Source organism: Aspergillus mulundensis (assembly GCF_003369625.1).
Source record: "Aspergillus mulundensis strain DSM 5745 chromosome Unknown scaffold_0, whole genome shotgun sequence".
Taxonomy (NCBI): Eukaryota; Fungi; Ascomycota; class Eurotiomycetes; order Eurotiales; family Aspergillaceae; genus Aspergillus; species Aspergillus mulundensis.
Window position 1 is genome coordinate 388885 of NW_020797888.1, and position 19476 is coordinate 408360.

The 19476-nt window shown below is 53.9% G+C and overlaps 9 protein-coding genes across 9 annotated transcripts; 4 read left to right on the top strand and 5 right to left on the bottom strand.

Moving 5' to 3' along the window:
• Window positions 1-287: 287 nt before the first annotated feature.
• DSM5745_00113 (BTB/POZ domain-containing protein) lies at window positions 288-991 on the bottom strand (the record flags this gene model as incomplete). Its single annotated transcript, XM_026742129.1, has 2 exons — window positions 288-903; window positions 948-991. The coding sequence occupies 2 exons, from the start codon at window positions 989-991 to the stop codon at window positions 288-290; spliced, it is 660 nt and encodes a 219-aa protein (XP_026607974.1).
• Window positions 992-2104: 1113 nt separating this feature from the next.
• DSM5745_00114 (peroxiredoxin-like family protein) lies at window positions 2105-2827 on the bottom strand (the record flags this gene model as incomplete). The annotated part of the gene is made up of 2 exons (XM_026742130.1): window positions 2105-2616; window positions 2671-2827. The coding sequence occupies 2 exons, from the start codon at window positions 2825-2827 to the stop codon at window positions 2105-2107; spliced, it is 669 nt and encodes a 222-aa protein (XP_026607975.1).
• A 365-nt stretch (window positions 2828-3192) lies between these two features.
• Window positions 3193-4431, bottom strand: DSM5745_00115 (putative phosphatidylserine decarboxylase; the record flags this gene model as incomplete). The annotated part of the gene is made up of 4 exons (XM_026742131.1): window positions 3193-3403; window positions 3471-4234; window positions 4283-4324; window positions 4372-4431. 4 exons carry the CDS (start codon window positions 4429-4431, stop codon window positions 3193-3195), a joined length of 1077 nt encoding a protein of 358 aa, XP_026607976.1.
• Window positions 4432-4698: 267 nt separating this feature from the next.
• On the bottom strand, window positions 4699-5254 carry DSM5745_00116 (uncharacterized protein; the record flags this gene model as incomplete). Its single annotated transcript, XM_026742132.1, has 3 exons — window positions 4699-4717; window positions 4784-5028; window positions 5096-5254. The coding sequence occupies 3 exons, from the start codon at window positions 5252-5254 to the stop codon at window positions 4699-4701; spliced, it is 423 nt and encodes a 140-aa protein (XP_026607977.1).
• A 1194-nt stretch (window positions 5255-6448) lies between these two features.
• On the top strand, window positions 6449-7027 carry DSM5745_00117 (uncharacterized protein; the record flags this gene model as incomplete). The annotated part of the gene is made up of 1 exon (XM_026742133.1): window positions 6449-7027. One exon carries the CDS (start codon window positions 6449-6451, stop codon window positions 7025-7027), a length of 579 nt encoding a protein of 192 aa, XP_026607978.1.
• Window positions 7028-8013: 986 nt separating this feature from the next.
• Window positions 8014-10324, top strand: DSM5745_00118 (uncharacterized protein; the record flags this gene model as incomplete). Its single annotated transcript, XM_026742134.1, has 3 exons — window positions 8014-8151; window positions 8210-9369; window positions 10000-10324. The coding sequence occupies 3 exons, from the start codon at window positions 8014-8016 to the stop codon at window positions 10322-10324; spliced, it is 1623 nt and encodes a 540-aa protein (XP_026607979.1).
• A 295-nt stretch (window positions 10325-10619) lies between these two features.
• Window positions 10620-13889, bottom strand: DSM5745_00119 (vacuolar protein sorting-associated protein 54; the record flags this gene model as incomplete). The annotated part of the gene is made up of 3 exons (XM_026742135.1): window positions 10620-10806; window positions 10853-13628; window positions 13673-13889. 3 exons carry the CDS (start codon window positions 13887-13889, stop codon window positions 10620-10622), a joined length of 3180 nt encoding a protein of 1059 aa, XP_026607980.1.
• Window positions 13890-14496: 607 nt separating this feature from the next.
• On the top strand, window positions 14497-16641 carry DSM5745_00120 (MCM DNA helicase complex subunit MCM5; the record flags this gene model as incomplete). The annotated part of the gene is made up of 2 exons (XM_026742136.1): window positions 14497-14688; window positions 14749-16641. 2 exons carry the CDS (start codon window positions 14497-14499, stop codon window positions 16639-16641), a joined length of 2085 nt encoding a protein of 694 aa, XP_026607981.1.
• A 632-nt stretch (window positions 16642-17273) lies between these two features.
• DSM5745_00121 (ribokinase) lies at window positions 17274-18407 on the top strand (the record flags this gene model as incomplete). Its single annotated transcript, XM_026742137.1, has 1 exon — window positions 17274-18407. The coding sequence occupies one exon, from the start codon at window positions 17274-17276 to the stop codon at window positions 18405-18407; it is 1134 nt and encodes a 377-aa protein (XP_026607982.1).
• Between the last annotated feature and the right edge of the window lie 1069 nt (window positions 18408-19476).

Sequence of the window (19476 nt, forward strand, 5' to 3'; positions counted from 1 at the left end):
AATCCACGCATGATATGTTTAGTGAGCAGAAATTGACATAAAGTTCCCAAGGTTGTCACCAGGAGTATTCACCATTGCTAGGCTGCTTCTACCAGGCAAAACGCGTAGGTCAAGGGTAATCGACAAACTAAAGTCGGTAGATTGCGAATTAGAATATCCAATATGCCACTATACCTAGTATGCCAGGGATGTCAGAGTAGACAGCTCTGTTCGCCGCTTAATCTGCGGAGAAAAGACCACCACCAAGCTATCTTCATATGGCTATGATTGCCCACCGTTTCACCTCCTCAAGCCGAGGCGTGATACCTCTCCGGCTTAATCCACTCACTGTCCCGTCGACGTTCCTCCAAGCAATCTTCAGCCAATGCCAGAAGAAAGGCATTTGGAAAATCGGTCTTGCTTTTCAGCCAGCTGTCGTTTCCATGCTCAAAGTAAAGGTCCACCATGAGTCTGCGGATATCAGCCCCATCCACAGTGTTGCTGTAGATATACTGAATTTCTTCGATGCTGGGATAATAGGTATTCTCATCCGCCTTGGGAGTTAAACTCTTCTCAACTATAGCGTCAATTGCGGCATTCTTCAACGCAGAGCTAACAAGCATGTCGCCCAGCACATATGTCTTTGCAAGCTCCATGTACTCCATGTCTTTTTCGGCACCGATATCATCATGACCGACAGGGAGTGATTTGAAGTAAAACCAGTGGACAAAGAGAGCAAATACATCAGGGTCCACCTCCGGTAGCTCCACGGTGCGCTCCTTGGATTCTTTCCAGGGTCCGCTCAATGCCTTGTCGAAGAAATCGGAGACCTTTCGAGCGGGGGTCTCGTGGATGAGGAAAGTTTGGGTTTGTGTTTCTTTGCCGACCACGACCGTGAGTGTGCCGCCCTGCAACCTTTGTATTCTGTATATTAGCTGAAGGCCAGACAAGTCAGGGTCAATACCCACTTGGTGCGGTCATGCCTCGGAGCGCGGACCTTTTCAATGGCCATTTGGATGGCTGGAGATGGCGAAGGCCAGGGTGAGGGACAGGAGAGTCTTGGAGGTTTGGCCCTGACTCTGAAAGCAAAGCGGAGAAGTGGTCAGTACAGAGCGCGGCAATGGAGTCGGGAAGTACTTACTAAGAGCTCTTGGTAGTTGGCGGCAAAGAAAGGTGAGAATGAGAAGAAAGTAGAGGGAGAGAGATGGTGGGAGGCGATGGTTGAGAAGGATGAGGGACTCTGTGTCTTCAGCATGGTCCGGAGGTCAGAGTCACCTAGACAACACAACCACCATGCTTTCTCTCTTTCTCTCTACTCCATCCAATCTTACCCTCTTATTAATTCTTCACCCAATCATGATTTACTTCTTGACGAACTCCTGCCCTGCCTTTATTCCTCCTCCTTTCATGAGCGTACCACCATGGGCACATCCTTGCTCTTTGGAACTACCAGCATCCGCATAGAGCATTCCTGACGAAATGAGAGCTTTCTCCATCAGACCTTCAAACGCCTCGCTGTCTCACACCCTCGTCTTTACCCGTCGGTCTGATAAAACGTTCTTGGGGATCCAAATGTGGCGTCTTGGGGAACAAGAACATCCTCCGATTGAGCAGATCGGTGCACTAGCTCGCCTTCTCGAATCTCACGTCGGACCAACACTCCATTGTGGCACTTCCAGGACCGACGAGCAACTAGCGCCCATCATCCAGATTTCCATACCTCTTGTGAACTAGGACTGCATGGTACCGGCAGGACACGGGCTCAAGCTGAAGTTTGTGATCCGGCTCGACGCCAGGATGTCACAACTGAAAAAAATGAAGCGGTGGTCATCTGCGGCAAGGCACAGCATCTCCAGTCATGGTAAACATGGGCAAAACGAGACGGACACGACAAGGCCGACGATAATAGCGGCCAAGACGCGTGGCGACCACGGACGCCTTGGAGTATACGGAGACGGTCATCAAGCGTCGCGGACACGCCATTACGGCAGGAGCGATGAACTAAATCAACCACGATCAGGTCTAAAGGCTAATACACACATTTAGGTCACGAAGCGCCGTGCGAAGATGCCTCTCCCATGTCTCTTTCTTCCTCAGACACCATCGCCATTGCCATCACAACCCGTCAATCCTCCACCTTCCCAAGCGCAACCTCATCGCCACTCCCCCTCCTCTCCAAAATCCTCATCAACTCCCCCGCCGTCAAATGATCACTCACACTCTCCATCCGATGCACAAACCGACACCTTCCATTCCGAAACACCCACTCACCCCCATTCTGATCCCACCTCCCACCCCGCAAGCCCTTCCATCCCCTCCCCACCATCTGCCGCAGCGTCATACCCATGGACCTCCAGAACCCGACATCCGTGTACACAGGCGGACGCATGATATTCGCGACCGTACGCTCCATGTGCAGTTTCTCATACACTTTTCCATCGGGGTCGCTGTACACGGGGAAGTGCGCGTCGGTGTCAGAGACGTACGGGACTATCAGGGAAGGGTCCCCACATCCGATGATGATCAGCTGGATCGGCCCGCCTGCGGCTGCGGGGGTTGTCTGGAGGACGCTGTCGGTGAGGTGGTGGCTGACGGAGCGGACGTAGTCTTGGTCGTAGACGCAGAAGAAGTGGCGGACTACACGCACGAAACACATTAGCCTGGACAGCGAGGGGAGAGAGGGAAGCGCACTGAAAACAACAATCGTCGTGATCTCGCCCTTTTCAAGAATCAGGTCGCCGAAGCTCACGGGGTCGCCGGATGCGGATTGCAGCTGGAGGTTGTAGGCGTCGCGCAGGTCGGTGGCGCTGGGCGGGATATCGGGGGATCTAGTTATGGAGGCGGCCATGATGAATCTTATGGGGGTATTGCGTACTTCTGCTGCTTTGCCTGCTTGTCTGATGTTTTATGTGCTTGGGTTTGAAGTCATCGCTGGCTGGACTCGCGCCACGAGCTCGAGCTTTAGGGCTGGGTCTGGGTCAAAGTCTACCATAGGTATACAGCTGTTCTACCATGGATATTGGATGTCGGGCTGATGTCACGGAGGCGGCAAATAAAGTTTATGAGGACAGGTGCAGAAAGCCTAGACTGAGCAATGGCAGCCTGGAATGAGGTAGGTGACAACTCCATATCAATCAATGCTAACGCCGCTAGAAAAAGAAAATCGTGGCCGCGTAAGAAGCGACAAGATGCTGCTGCTGCTGCTGCTGCCAACTACTGCGCCTTGGAGGTAGCCCTCCCAAGACTCATGCCCACCTCGACGTCCACCACAACAGCACGCTTACTTGGCTCGATGAGGTCTTCATCAAACTGGATCCGGCCCTTCTGAAACGCAACAATGATACTCGACCCGCCGAACTGGAACGTCCCCAGCTCGTCACCCTTCTTGATCTCCGCGCCGGGCTTCTGCCATTTCTCATGGATCCTGTAACCCGTTAACCCAGTCCACTGCCATATCAAAGGCAGACAGAAACATAGAAAGGCGGACATACTGCACAGTCCCAACCTGACTCGCCCCAATCGCAACAAACAGCACCTCCCCAAACTCCTCAGAGTCAATAACCACATAATCCCTCGCATTCCTCGTCAAAATATCCACCCCACTCCGGATCGCCAGCGGATCAACCTCATAATAATCCCCTGGCATACTCCGGAACACCTTAATCCGCCCAGAGACAGGAGAATGATACCGATGATAATCCTGCGGAGAAAGTCTAAAGCTCGCAACGGGCCCATCACCAAACTGCGGACCGAGTTTCCGATCCATAACGAGATTCGTGATGCTAAAGTCCTCGCCCTTGATCCAGATCTTCTTGCTCTCGGCCACGGCCTCGTACACGACGACCCGGGAGTCCGCGACGCAGATGGCGGAGGAGGGGTCGTTCTCTTCGAAGATCGGCCGGCTGCCGGGTTTATGGTGGCGGATGAAGAAGTCCTCGAACGTGGCGAAGGCGTTTGGGTCGCTGGGCTCGAACTGCGTCATGTCGATGCGGAAGAAGGAGATGAATTCGCGGATGCGTTTTGCCGACGCCGGGGTTGCTTCTTTTTTGCCTGACAAACGCATATCCGTATCAGCCTGCGGTACAAAGGAGATTGGTATTGGGGTGGCAGGCGACGTACCCTCCTTCACGGCGCTGTTGTGCATATACAGCCTCATTGCGTGCGTGGTGTCGAGCCATGTCGTTAGCGGGTTGAAGAGGAGCAGGAGCTTAAGTTTCTTCCAGATGGGCTGCTGCTCGCGTTTATATTTTCCGGTCTGGGGGTGTTAGACGCTGGGTATTTTTTACTGAGAAGTTGGACGCACCTTGCGGTCAATGGTGAGCCAGCCGATCTCGCGGTTTTGGACCTGCAGCAGTCAGTTGGTGTTCAGTTCGTTGGTGGATGGAGACGGACCAGTTTGGCCCAGCCCAGGAGCCAGTCTACCGCTGCGTGAAGAATGCCGAGGACGCCCATATTGAGACTGTTGTTGCTGCGTTAGACAGCTAGAGCGAGAGATTGGAAAGGGTTCTTCATCTGGGAGAGCACTGTGTAGTGCTGGAGTGACGTCACCATTACCGGAAGATGAGGGCATCCCCAGTGCATCAATGATCGATCACATCACCACTAATGCAGGGATACGAGTTATAGAGCAAGGAATAGAGTCAAGTCATGTCTTGAAAGTAGAAGATAGATAGTATTTACACAAAAGAAGCCCAAGAACGCCGTCCAATACAACCCACTTTACTCATTGCCCATCAGACTGCACACCGTTAGCCCGTACTCAACCACCACATAGCAGATGAGCAAAGATATATGGGTGGCTCACCTATTAACAGCCCCCTTAGCCGTCTCCCAGCCCGGCAAAGTCCCATGCCCACCGGGCTTCCCAGTCATAAAGCTCGCATCGGCATGATCACCCGAGCTAGGCACGACACCGCCCGCCTCATCAACATCCTGCTGATACCGCTGCTCCCCAGCAGTCTTCTGTTCCTTGAGCGAGGCGTATTCGCCAGTGACGCTGGAGAGCTTGCCGGAGTGGGACTCGCCGGAGGAGCTGGAGAGGCGGTTGCTCTGCGGGCTGTGTTAGCATGCTGCCCCGAATGTAAATGGAAGGGGAGGAAGGGAATGGAGGACATACGACGCCCTCAAGACCGCCCTTTAGAAGGCCCGAGTCGCCCCAGCCTGCGCCGCCGCCCGAGTTGTTTGCAGGGGTTGGGTAGGCGCTTGCGCCGCCGCGGGTCGAGGTTGTGGGTTGGTTGTCCGAGGAGGTGGTGCCTTTTCCTTGGAGGGAGGACATGATGTTCGATTGTTTGTGGTAGCTGCAGGTGGTTAGATTGTATGATGGTAGTGAGGGGCTTGGGTTCAGTTGGGACGAGAGAGGGCTATATAGTCGGGCGTGATGAAGTCATGATAGTGTCAGGGCGATCGCCACCACTCCGCGTTCGGACTCAGGGCTCGCCCGGTCTGCGGATGCCACGCATTGTCATTATCAGTCGTGGATTTGCTGCCGATCGAATGTCATTGAGTGTAACTGTCTCGCATCAGGGTTGCTATTCCTAGTCGTTGTTCAGTGTGCCTGCTGGTCCTTTCTTACGTTGAACAATAAGCCCAGCTATCTAAGCATAATCACCTGCTCATTGTATCACGAAGGCGCTGCTGTATAACTCGACCTGGCAATCACGGGCAGCCTGGACTAGAGGATATTTATCGATCTCGATCGATCTGGGTCTGTGCCGTCATTGAGGGCGTAACTCAGCAATGGACACTCGCGGTGGATGGACTCCTGGCTGCGACGCAACGTTGGCCAGCATATCTAGAATCTTAGTTGGATCATCGGAACTGGCCGATAGGACCTAGAGTCTGTTCGAACAGTCAATGCCCGAATCGTAAGCCTTTATTTAATTTGGAAGTTTCGCAGGGATACGCTTGTTAGGGCTCATGCTGGTGGCACCCTTGCGCCAGTCATTGATCACCGCGTCAGATAAGGAGCGTCTTCACTCCAATAATCATACAGACTGATTCCTACTTCGTGGTAATGTAGACGAGCAACCATGAACATCTTAATCGTCGTGCAGAGAAACTAGATAGCGTTGCCTTGAAGGTCCGCTGTAGACCTCAGTCCAAGCCGGGGACCAATCCCAAACTGCAAAGCCCTCCATTGTCCATTGTCCTACAAGCGAATGGATTCAGGTCAATGCTTCTGTCAAAGCTCCTTCAACCTCTTTGTTCAATAGCTGCAGCCCTAAGTATCGGGGAGCTCTTTGAACTGGGATCGGACGGATCCCGAAAGAACTAAACAATGCTCCCAGGCCCATTATCCTGCTCTTTCATCCTTGTTCCCTTCATTGTCTCCACGCAGCATAAATACATACCTTAGACCTTGTCCCCGGAAATCACTTCTCCGGAAATCACTGCACAGGGTATCTGGACCTCACAAGGCCTCTCACCCCCCAAGTCAGTCTTCCCGAGTATCTCAACCACATCGACCAAAATGCCTCGCCTTCGCAAACAGCGCAGTAGGACTTCCGTTCGAAGTTCAAGTTCCTCTATACCAAGCCCATCCAGCGCCCCAACGCGGAAATGGAAATGGTCCTCCTCACTCATCCTCCAAGCCTTGAACTGCTGTCACCGGTCCGGAGAGCTTCATGATGAGAATGAGACGACTGACGCGAACAGAATATACATGAACCACTTTGTATCCTCGGCGCATACTGTCACCGTCACGGAATCAATGATAGCAGAAGCCACCCAGAGAGCTGTCAGTGAGCTCGCAGACAACAGGCCACGGGGGAGCAGGCTGCGTCTTGCCAATCCCGACCCGGCAGGCTCGTCCCAGGCGTCCGCGTCCGGGTCGTCGTCGTCAACATTAGCGTTGCCGTTGACGGTGCGGCCGGGGACGGGCACGGGGACGAGGACGGGGCCGCGGCCATTGGGTCAAACGGTGTGTCCGGGTCCGGGAAGTTCGCCTGACACGGGGGGGGGCATCGACGGTTCAGCCCGTAGCAGGGGGCAACGGTCCAAACTTCTCCTACCCTACACCCCGATCAACTCCTGCCCCTATGGCACCTAGGTCTGCCCTCCCACGCTCCCACGAAACGGAGCGCCCAGCGCCTCCCGTGCCCTATGATACAAAGCCAATATTCCACGGAGGGAATGGCCAGGCTCAAATGTGGTCTCAGTCTCAGGCTCGGGTTATAGCTGGACGGCCGCTTCCAGGCCGCAACGCCCAAGCCAGCGTCATGGCCAGGCCTGGGCCGAAGCCTCACGGATGAGGTTGCGGTCGTTACCTTATCGCGGATGGGTTCTACTTACGTTGTACAGTGCTGAGGGCGGGCTTGAAGGAACGGGATTCGCTCTGCGCCGCGAAGAAGATGATAAGACGGCTGTAATATGACTTGGACTTGCATGATCGGACGCGGTGGTAGCTAGGTGAGTGGATAGTGGTGGACAATGAATAGAAGCAATGACAGTAATGAAAATAATACAGCGAGGCTGAGCTAGACTCTCCGAGCATAAAACCTCCTAAAGTCCCTGTGCATTAGATTGATATTTCCCAGCTGTGCGTTGAGAGGAAGCATACCGTGCCTCGAACGTAGCTCGTAGTCAAGATCGGATGAGGTTGCAGGTCCCATGCAGAGTTGATTGAATCCCTTTGTCTTGGACATCAAAGAGCTTTGTCCAATTTCCTTGACTATGCGGTAATGTACCGTGGTGCTGTTCTTTGCTCATGATATCCTGAAAGGGCCTACCTTCAGCCAACCTCGGAACAAGACACTGGATCCGGATAAGGCCTTGTCACCTTCGTATCCTTAGTGGCAGCAATAAAATGCTTTGAACTTTGACAAAGCCACATCCATATATCCAAAACCTATAAATACCCCCTCCCCGAGCATCATTCACGCCGGTAAAGACGTCTCGACCCAGAGCCTTGACCGGTGGTCGTTGATAGTTATCGACGACTTCGACTCTCAGACCATAATTAGACTGTCGTCGGCCAACAACCGACCAAGTTTCTATATGTCCCAGCGAGCGGGAACATTTAGCGGCTCAGACAAAATGGATCTCTCCGATTACTTCTTGTTCTTCGCTATGCGGCACCCCGTCCAACGGTGGGGTCTGTTTCTGGAAGACTTCAAGGATGAGTGGAAGTTACCAGTATGTCTGCGCGAGTCCGATTGCATGTGCCGGAGCAAAGTAAGTCGCAAGCGGTGGGGGAAAGGTGCACAGGAAGACGCATGCTAACAAGTATAAGCTTGAGAACGGCAAGCCAGGCCACGAGCGCGAGGGTAAACCAGAGCCCAAGCACGGGAGTGAGCCAGAGCACGAGCATGAGGGCGCATTAGAGTGCGAGCACGCGACCAGACCAGAGCGCAAGAATAGACCAGGAGGTAAGCACGACAGCGAAGAAGCGCGCAACCACAAGGGTAGAGAAGGGCCCTCTACTACACCGTTGGAGACAGCAGACGATGCCACAGACACACCAGTGCCTGCCGGGCCACCGAGGCCATCTGAGTCGGAACTTAGGAGCCGGATTGCAGAGTGGTCGAGATTAGTTCAACAACATGACGAAAGCCAGTTGAAAACCGGCAAGCAGTCTCGGCGCACCACAACTCGTAACAGGGAAGATTCCGCTGAATCTAACTCACAACAGAATTATACTCGCCAGCAGCGAGGGCCGAGTCGTAGAGTTGCTCCAGGCGATAAAGCCCGAGATTTCGCCCCATGCATCCAATCACGAACACGAAGTGATGTGTATCCCAGGGGACAGCCATTACCGGCTATATCGTCGAGCCAGGCGCCTGCTCCAACGCCTGCTTCTGGGACTCATCACTTCTCCGCGAGCGCAGGACAGAGCCCGAGCACAGGGCAGAACCCGCGCGCAGGACTCAGCCAACATCAACAAATGTTTCTTGTTGCGCCGAGGCCAGAACTGCGCCCGAAAAGGTATCCAGCACTGGATCAACATGCTTCAGACACCCATCGCCCGTCCTCTGCAATTCCTACAGCCATAAGACCAGGACCGCGAGGCTTTCAGTCTCATAGTGCGTCTAGGCCGCCGCGCGCCCACAGGCAATCATCAAGACAAGCAGACTCAATCATCCCTGGACATGGAGCCGAAGATGAAGCTCTGCGTACCACTGCAGGCACCGCAGCGCCATTAGGGAGCTCGCAGTCTTTCCGGACCCATCACCTCCGTCGCCAGGGCGGGCAGCTTGACTTGCGCCACCCAACTGGTTCACGGGACGATAGGAATTGCCTATCTCGTCAGCCATATCCATCATCAGTTAACACAACAAACATTCGTACCTTTGGCGCCCTCGCAGAGCATGACCCTTCGCGTAACCCTGCCGCCGCCTTTCAGATCCTAACAGCTGAGCCGACTGCGCTAGAAGCGCGTCCGTTGTGTCTCGGGTCCGGCGGAGGCTCAAGAGCAGCGACGAGGAGAAGAGACAAATGACGGGTCCATCTGCATCCGATAACTGCTCAGACCATTGTTGACTTGCGCTGCTGATGTTGGAAACTGCGAGTTGTGGTGTTGGAGATGAGAGCATGTATATGCCATTACGTAGCGACTACCTATAGCATAGATAGCAATTGACTGCATTCTCCTTCGAAACATCGTTCTCCGTGTTCTCTCGTTGTATCATGGTCAAATGGAAATGCGACCTGGCTCTGTACCTGGCCTGATCGCCAGATAGCATCACCGATGTGTAGCCATTGACGCAAGCTCAAGTCCAACTCTCCATAATGACAGAATAACATATCGCAAACAAGCTCCTCGCTTCTAGAACATGCGGATGCGGAGTTGACGATCTTGTTGGCGTCCAGTTGGTGAAGTCATAGCGATGACGCCACTGTGACACCACGCCCCACGGGACCCTGGCACCCTGGGCTATATAACACCCTCGAGGAACAACCACTCGTCTTCATCAATCAAGCAGTCACCCATCAATCAATCGGATCTCTATTACAAGTCTCAAGACTCCAGGTACGGTCTCTCTCCCTCCCAAATCAAAAAAGGCACACTAACGCCCTTCGCAGTCTCACCAAACCACCAAACCAAACCACACTTCCACACTTCCACACTTCCACAACCACCATGCCTCGCGGAGTCGAATACGCCAAGGACAACCAAGTCTCCGACAACACCTTCGAAGCCGGAAACACCAAAGTCCACGGCACAAACCCGGACCACGACACCCTCAACCGCGCGACCCGCACCGCCGAGATGCCCGAGGTGACCGGCTCCTCGGAGCCCTACAGCGGCCAGGCGCGGTACAAGAACCACAGCGGCAGCGGGAAGGGCGGCCACGAGCCTAACACGCTGGGCGAGATGAAGGGTCTTGGTGCGCAGCCTGGTGTTTAAGCAGCCACATGGAATGAATCGGGGATGAATGCGGTTGGCCTGGTGCCGACTTGGATTTCAGCCAGCTTGGACCGGTCTCTTCATTGAGTGGAGAACTAACCGGATTTATGATGTATTATATTATGAGAATATTGAATGAGGACTTCTTGATCCGTTTGAATGATTTCCGATGCTGTAGATGTAAAATAGTGGTGGTCGAATAAATAGTCTATGAACGAGAAGTATGAAAGTATATATATCGCTGATGCTGTACAGGTGGGAGTGATTATAGATACAAGAATTAATGCAAAGACGGTCAGGCCTTAGCCTCGTCTTGTGCAGGGGTTTGAGGAGAACCCTGTTTGGGAGAGCCGTTTGGTGGCTCCTGCGCTGGCGCTTCTATCGTCTTCCGGTCGACCAATTCTAACAGACGTTCTCCCAAGTCTCCAAATCCGTCTATCTTGCTCAGTTTTGCTTGGAAGTGTTCTGCGTCGCGGCGTAGCCTGTACAAGTCAGTATGCGTCTTGATTCTTATAAAGTGATGCGTACCTCTGCTTTCCGGCTTCCGTCTTGATTTGAGCTTCATCGAACGCTCGGGTCCACTGATCTCGGTAGCTGTTAAACACCGGGTCCATGATCATCATGACGGTCATTTCCGGCAGGTGTTTGCTCAACACACGGTGCAGTGTCCCCGTCTCCTTGGTCAGGGTCTCCATATACGGGCTAACGCCAGCAGGTCGCGAGCTGGTATCCCAATCGACCTGTCGCATCGCGTTGACATGAATGGACGACCGAGAGCCCATGATATCCACAAGCTTTTCGTGAATTCCGGACTGGTGTTCTTGGTATAGTCGCTTCACCTTGTCGAAATCGGCCATCAAAGAACTAGGCGGCGAGTGCCGGCGGACAAACTCTCTGATATACGGGACCAGCGCGATGATGAAGCTCAAAGCCTGCGACGATAGAGCGAGGTGTTTGGTGGTGATGTTCTTCAGGCCAGCGCTCCTGGTAGCCCCCGCGCCTAGAATCAGCTGTGACGACCGCGAATTGAATAGCTTCAGTGACTCTAAAAGACCAGAGGAGATGTCGGGTATCATGTTGGGTATGTTTGCCATCAAAAACTGATACTCTTCAATGCTCCTCATCATCGCCATTGCCGAGTCGGAAAGAATGTACTTTTGCTCGTCAATTACTGCTGTTCGCGTCTTTTCCTTCTCCTTTGTCCCATTGACTGCAGTCGAATCTGATGGCTTTCGCTCCTGAATCACCCATATCTTAGAGGCGTTAACCCAGAGATTGATATCTTTGGTGCTGGCACCCAAGATGCGGTCCAGGATCTCCGACTCGGCTTCACCAAAGTCTTTTGCGTCCCAACGGTCAGAATCCATGACCTGCACGATGCGGTGCCGTTGGTCGTTGCCAAACCGGTTGATAAAGTCACGGATCTGATTGCCAACGGCGGTCTTGAACGCAGTGCCGCCTCGACCAGAGATCGCCTCACATTCATCCGCAAAAAGTCGGTTCAGGGTAAAGTACTTGACGAAATCTTCTTTCGACAGGTTAGCCGTCTGTTCAGAACGGACTTTCAACACTTTGGTCGCCTGAGACTGAGCAATGTCCACCGCTTGGCCAAGCAGACTCGACATGTCCAAGACCTGGAGGATCTCGTCTTGAGCTGCATGCGATAAGTCCCGCGGACCATTTCCAATGGGAGACTTTGGGCTTTGAAAGCTTCCCAATCCACTGGCTATGTCAAGAAGGACCTTGACTTGGACACTTAGCCTGCGTAATGACTCGCTGACACCAGTATACACCTGGGCGAGCATGTTGTATGAGTCTTCCGCGTCCATGGCGCGGAGGTTGCGAGCAAGGATAGACGACTTCTCCTGCGAGCTAAGCTGGTGAGACCGATGGGTAGAAACTGATACCATGGACTCGTTGTCGTCGTCATTGCTGCTCGGCATGTGTCTGCGAATCAAGCTCTTCATTTCTCGCAGAATGGCAGTTTTGAACGCAGTCGCGGCCGTTGTGGTATGATGCACGCGAGCGAGTCCAGTAAGATGCAAGCGTAGCTGAGATCGGAACCTTTCGTCGATGGACATATACGCCGGTGGTTCGGCAACACTAGATCGCTGACTGCCGCGCTGCCGCGAGAATGAATAGCCCCATCTCTGCACTGTCGCTGTCAACGGTGCGTTGTCAACGTGCCGCCTCAAATCACCGAGAAGCTCGTTTAAGAAGCGATTCTCATAGCCTGTGCCGATCTGATACCTCAATCGGTCGAGTTCGTTCGATGCACCCTCCAACGCCTTGAGTCTGCGTAAATCAACAGTCCTCCGCTGTTCGCCTTCCGGCTGATCTGGAGTGTAGTCTCCCGCCATCAACTTTTCAACCTTCTCTAAGCCATCTGCTGCTTCCTCGATATTTCCATCCTCGGCCAACTCCTCGCACCGGGTAACGGATTGGACGACGTCCCGAAGCTGAGCGACGGCATCAGAAAGCATGCGAACATTTTCTCTTCGGCGTCGCAGATTCACAATCTTCAAGCCCCCCAGAGCCATTTCCTTGTCGATCTTTTGGAGGTCCTTCCGCAGCACCTGGATCCGCTTGACTGAATCGGCAGCTTCGGCGTGCAATTCACGTAGCGATCCGAGAGCGGTAAAGAACGATTTGGAGGCTGTCGATATAGACGATATCAGGTGGATCTCCACGGTATCCATGTACCAAGACAGCTTCTCCTGCAGGATCGCATTCGTTGCGAGTGCCTTCCTCCCAGTCGGCGCTGGCTCAATAATGTCCACCTTGTTGTCTTTGCTCGGTGCTTTGGGAGGTGTGACAACCTCAGATCTCTCCGATACCACATCAAACGTTCGGGGGTTCTCGAGATGAAAGTCATCCTCAAAGTAGACCGGCGGAATTGTTGACAAGGGGGTCACTGCGGGTGTACGGCCGCGGTTCGACGACCTCTTCCGGCCTGTCGAGTATGGAGAGGTTGAACGGGAGTGGGTTGAGACTCCAGATAACCGACGTTCGAAAGTCCTCGGACTCAGGGTGTCCTGCTCGTCCGCCCTCGGTGTAGTTTTGCCTGCCCGCGCTAGTTGTGATTCCTGCTCGTTGCTCTCCTTTGCTTCCTGGAAGACCTCATACAACGACCCCACTTGGCTCAAGTACGGTTCGAAGGCTTTACGATCGACATGGGGGATATTCGTCAAGGGGACGGGAGGGATATCGCGAGTGCTCGGAGGTTTGTAGCCTCCAGCCGCGGCTGGAGAATGAGGGACGAGGCCGGTGCGGACAATCGGAGGTTGAAGAAGCGTAGAAATGGCTGTTAAGTTAGTACAGCACAATCAATTGCCGGTTATAACGCACCATTTTGTCCCGATTCCGCTATCGCTCCATGTCGATTGGAAGGATCGAGGACTCCGCCGATGCTCACAATCGAGCTGGCGGTCGACCCTCTCCTCAGGGGGTATCGGTGAGACGAGCCGCGGGGAGATTCAATTTGGTTGAACGAGTAGTGTGATAAAGAAGGAGTCGATGCGCCCGAGGCTAGGCTGTCAATCGACTTCCGGGGGCTCGCTGACATCTCGCCGTCTACTGGCGACTCTGACAGCCACCTAGCTTGTTCACTTCACCTGAGCATGACAAGGGCAGCTAGACAGCGACGACTGAGCTAGACCTGGTGCCAGGTAACATAGGCAACCGACCTAGCAATTGCAACAGAAGCCAGGCGGCACGGATGAGAAATCGACGAGTTCTCGAGTCAATGATATCGCCAACTGTCAAAGCGATAGTCGGCTGCTGTGCTGCGTAGCTCACCCCGATCGGGTATGGCGTACTCGACCCCAGCCGCTAATCCGTTTTGGAATGCATCGCAATATCAATGTTCCAGCCCCGGTACCTGAGTGCTGCCTCGGATCTCAGGCAGAACCACTTTACGCGTGGCTCCACGCGACGCGCTCTGTTCGTGTCCCTGGATTCTCGATTCTGGAAATTCATTTTGCTGCGGCGGACCTCCTTGATTGTGCTTCAACCTCAACATTCGCCCTCCACATCGCCCTCTGCCACCAACATGGACAGACGTACACCCTACACATTGAGCGTTCTCGCTCCCAGCACTGACGGCGCTGATGAATCTCGCACACAAATCCAGTCCCGACTGAGGGAGTTCGTTTTGGAGTTCCAGCTCGACAATGCTTTCATCTACCGGTATGCCAGAACGGTCGGGCAAACTCCGTGCAAGGCTAATGAAAGTCAGAGATCAATTACGCCAAAACGCTCTCGTCAAGCAGTACTATTGTGACATCGACATTGCCCATCTGATTTCCTACAACGAGGAATTAGCCCACAAGCTCACCACCGAGCCTGCAGATATCATCCCTCTCGTCAGTGCCGCCCACCTCCAACATGAGACCCAACAATCCGCTAACTTTTAATGACTCCAGTTCGAGGCGGCCCTTCAACAATGTACTCAACGCATCGTTTACCCCTCGCAACGAGACATCGTTCTCCCTACCCACCAGCTTCTCCTCCACTCTTCAGCCACCCACATTTCCATCCGCGACTTGAACGCTACAAACATCTCTCACCTCGTCCGCATTCCTGGTATCGTGATTGGTGCCTCAACAATATCCTCCAAGGCCACGACAGTCCACATTCGCTGCAAATCCTGCGATCACGCTGACAATATCCGGGTCGACGGTGGTTTCTCAGGTCTCACACTCCCCAGGCGGTGCGCTCGCCAGCGCCAACCCGGCGAAGAGCCCGACACTCAGTGCCCGCTTGACCCCTATGTAGTTGCTCACGAAAAATCTCAGTTTGTCGACCAGCAAGTGCTCAAGCTTCAAGAAGCCCCGGACCAAGTTCCAGTTGGTGAACTGCCACGACACGTCCTCATCTCTGCCGACCGGTACCTCGCCAACAGGGTTGTCCCCGGTTCCCGTTGCACGGTGATGGGTATCTTCTCTATCTATCAAAAAGGAGGAAAGGAAAAGGGTGCTGTGGCCATTCGCAACCCCTACCTGCGGGCTGTTGGCATCACAACGGACCTCGACCATACCGCCAAAGGGAGCTATATTTTCTCGGAAGAAGAAGAACAAGAGTTTCTGGAACTCAGCCGTCGTCCTGACTTGTACGATGCTCTTGCGAGGAGCATTGCTCCCTCTATTTACGGAAACCTGGATATTAAGAAGGCTATCGTGTGTCTGCTGATGGGAGGATCCAAGAAGATTCTTCCTGATGGTATGAAACTTCGTGGAGACATCAACGTCCTTCTCCTTGGTGACCCTGGTACCGCCAAATCTCAACTGCTGAAGTTTACCGAAAAGGTCTCACCAATCGCCATCTACACCTCCGGTAAGGGTTCATCCGCTGCTGGTCTCACAGCGTCTGTGCAGCGAGACCCAGCTACGCGCGAGTTCTACCTGGAAGGTGGCGCCATGGTACTTGCAGACGGAGGCGTCGTCTGCATTGATGAGTTCGACAAGATGAGAGACGAGGACCGAGTTGCTATTCACGAAGCCATGGAACAGCAGACGATTTCCATCGCCAAAGCCGGTATCACCACCATCCTTAACTCCCGAACCTCCGTCCTTGCCGCAGCGAACCCCATCTTCGGCCGCTACGATGACCTCAAGACGCCCGGCGAGAACATCGACTTCCAAACCACCATCCTGTCCCGTTTCGATATGATCTTCGTGGTTCGCGACGACCACGAGCGCAGCCGCGACGAGAACATCGCCCGGCACGTTATGGGGGTGCACATGGGCGGTCGCGGTATCGAGGAGCAAGTCGAGGCAGAGATTCCCCTCGAGAAGATGAAGCGGTACATCAGCTACTGCCGGAGCCGCTGCGCGCCCCGTCTCTCCCCCGAAGCTGCCGAGAAGCTTTCGTCGCACTTCGTCTCGATCCGAAAGCAGGTCCACCGCGCTGAGCTCGACGCCAACGCCCGCTCTTCCATTCCCATCACAGTCCGTCAGCTCGAAGCCATTGTCCGTATCACCGAATCGCTCGCCAAGTTGAGCCTGCAGCCTATCGCAACCGAAGCCCACGTTGACGAAGCCATCCGCATTTTCCTTGCCTCAACTATGGACGCCATTACACAGGGCGAGGGTCAGGGAAGCAGAGAAATGATGGAGGAAGTCTCCAAGATCGAAGACGAGCTGAAGCGCCGACTTCCCATCGGATGGAGTACCAGTCTTGCCACTCTGCGCCGCGAGTTCGTCGACGGCAGAGGATACACAGAGCAAGCGCTAAACAGGGCAGTCATTGTGCTGCAGCGGAGGCAAACGATTCAGATACGGTCTGGAGGTTCACAGGTGTACCGACAGGGTGTATAGACTTCTTCTCAGTTTCTTGTCGATTTTACGGTATAGCATATCAGAACGATACCTTAGTTGGGTTAGGCACAGCGGGATAAGGGTCCGGCGTTGTTTGTATTATGAGACTTAGATATTTGATGAGAATTCATGAACATGATATCGTGACTTACATACTGGCTTTGAATCAGATAAGTAGCAGAGACTGTCTTATGTTATAAGGACTAGCCTGTCGGCAAATAGATCACCATCTCGTGGTCGGTCTACAAAGCATGAAGAGACTGGATATATAACGGCAGCCTGGGGTTTGGTTGATTGATCTCCAATGCTCTGAGGGGTTACCCTCGAATCCCTCGGTCATAAATATGATGGCGGATATGGTATGTTTCCAAGCATTCTATTTAACAGCATAATCGCGTTCATGGCTGTAAAGAGTTGTGCAGCCAGCGGCGTCTGTCGTCTGTAGGTAACTGCCTATGGACGAGGACCCCACAACCCGTGGACAACCATCCCGCATCACGCATCCCGCATTCATCTCACTATCTTCCTTGACAATCTCACGAGCTTCCTCACCATCTATTTTCACACTTATTCTACCACTCGATCGAGGATCCCGGTTAGCAATCACCTCAGATTGGTATAAGTTTTCTAAAATGGCTCCCACCATCCGAGTAATCGGCTCCCTAAACGCCGACATGGTCTCAGTGACCCCCCGCTTCCCCGACGCCGGCGAAACAATCACCTCCTCCGCATACTTCACGAGCGCCGGCGGGAAAGGCGCAAACCAAGCAGTTGCATGCGGGCGGCTCTCCCGATCACAGCCTTCTTCCACCTCCTCGGCCCCAAACGCCGGCGACGTCCAGGTCGAAATGGTCGGCGCAGTCGGCGGGCTCGACGGCCACTTCCCCGCACTCCTACAACCAACGCTCGCAAAGTCCGGCGTCGATACAGCGCGCGTGAAAGTCGTGGGGGATGCATATACCGGCGTGGCAGTGATTATCGTGGATAGCTCGGCCGGCGGCGAGAACAGAATCCTCTTCTCACCAGGCGCGAATTACACGGGGATGCAAGCCGAGCCATCGGTAATTGGGATGGCGCTCGCGGACCCGATTCCGGATGTCATTGTCATGCAGGGCGAGATCCCAACCGAGACGACGATCGCGATTCTCCGGGAGATTGGGCGGTGGAAGGAGCAGCAGCGAGCGAACGGGAAGAAGGGAATTGAGGCCGGTTCCGACGTCATGTTCAACCCCGCGCCTGCGCCACCAAATGGCTTACCCGAGGACGTATACAAGGGCGTTGACCACCTCGTCATGAACGAGACGGAGGCGGAGCTCATGACGCCGGATGAGGAGGTGCTGCTGCGGGTTCCGGGGATCGAGAAGAGTCAGGATAGCAAGGAGAAGGTTGCGCGATACTTCCATTCTCTCGGCGTGAGCTATGTGCTTGTTACGCTGGGTGCGAAGGGGGTGTGGTATAGTGCTGCGGATGCGGAGAGTCTGGACGAGCGGGTGACGAATGAGGTCCCCGCGGCCAAGGTGAGCAGGGTGCTGGATACGACGGCCGCGGGAGATACGTTTGTGGGGGCTTATGCGGTTAAGGTTGCGAGGTGGCGTGAGGCGAGGCGCGCGGAGGGGAAGGCCGGGGTGGATCTGGAGGTGCAGGAGAAGAGGCAGCGGTATAAGGGTGTCATGGACGAGGCGATGGAAGTGGCTACGAGGGCTTCGGCACGGTGTGTCGAGAGGCAGGGCGCTATGGATAGTATTCCGTGGGAAGATGAGATTTAGCTGCCTACTGATGCGAGGTAGTAGTGTATAGTACGGCAATGTCCAGCTTTATAGAATAGACATAGAAGATTCAGCCTGCTCTGGTATATATCAGATTGCCAACGCGACTTGTCATGCGTTTCAATTGGCGCGAAGCGTCCAGAACCAGAATAGCAACGCAACGCCGCCAGAAGCAAGAATAGCTTGCGAAGCGCTTAAACTCAACCAATGCATCTCCATACACATATACGAGTTGCAAGGGCAAAGCACATGCAACAGCGACTGCGATTGCAATCCTCTTGGGCATCCACGCTTCCGAACGTAAAGCCCTGAATTGCAAAATCAACTCAACTTCGCGCACAAGTGCGACTGCAACCTCGATATCTATAGGGTACTATAGGGTACGTATCTTCCGGGCAATCAATCAACTATAATTAACCGTGAGCAACGGGCACGGTCCAGGAGGGGCAGGGAAAGCGATAAAGCGCGTAATTCACGTAATTAGCCTTGATTCCGCACGTCGAAGCTACTAATTTAGCATAGCATGGCATAGCAGCGCAGCGCATAGCATCGCAGCGCGGCATACTACCTTCGGCTTGGGATTGGTTTCAGCTGTAATGAAACACGGCCAGAAGCGCCGAGCTCAGACCGCCGCATGCTCTAGCCTGGGCCAGGCAACCTAAAATAAGCCGATAACTTGGAATTGCGAGCCGGGACTGGGAGTTGGCGAGCGGGCGACGGACAAGCGTAGGAGTTCGTTCATGAAACTGGCTTGCGCAGGACGGGACGGCGAGATACGTGGTTCGACGAGCAACCTTGCCTGCTGGTGCTCTAATCAAGCATAATTAAGTTGAGCAGCAGCTGAAGACCGTGAAACTGACGCGACGAGGCTTGACTGGGGGACGCGTTGAAGGGATGGAGTCGACTCGGGTCAGACGGGCCAGACGGAGTTATACTTGGAAGTTGGAAGCTGAATTGTTGTACAAGTTAGGCAGTTACAAACGCTTTGTGACTGATCCAGTCTCAGCCATAAAGTGACAGCTGATGCTGAGATAACCTCCTTTCAATTCCGTCTGGTATACGGAGTAGG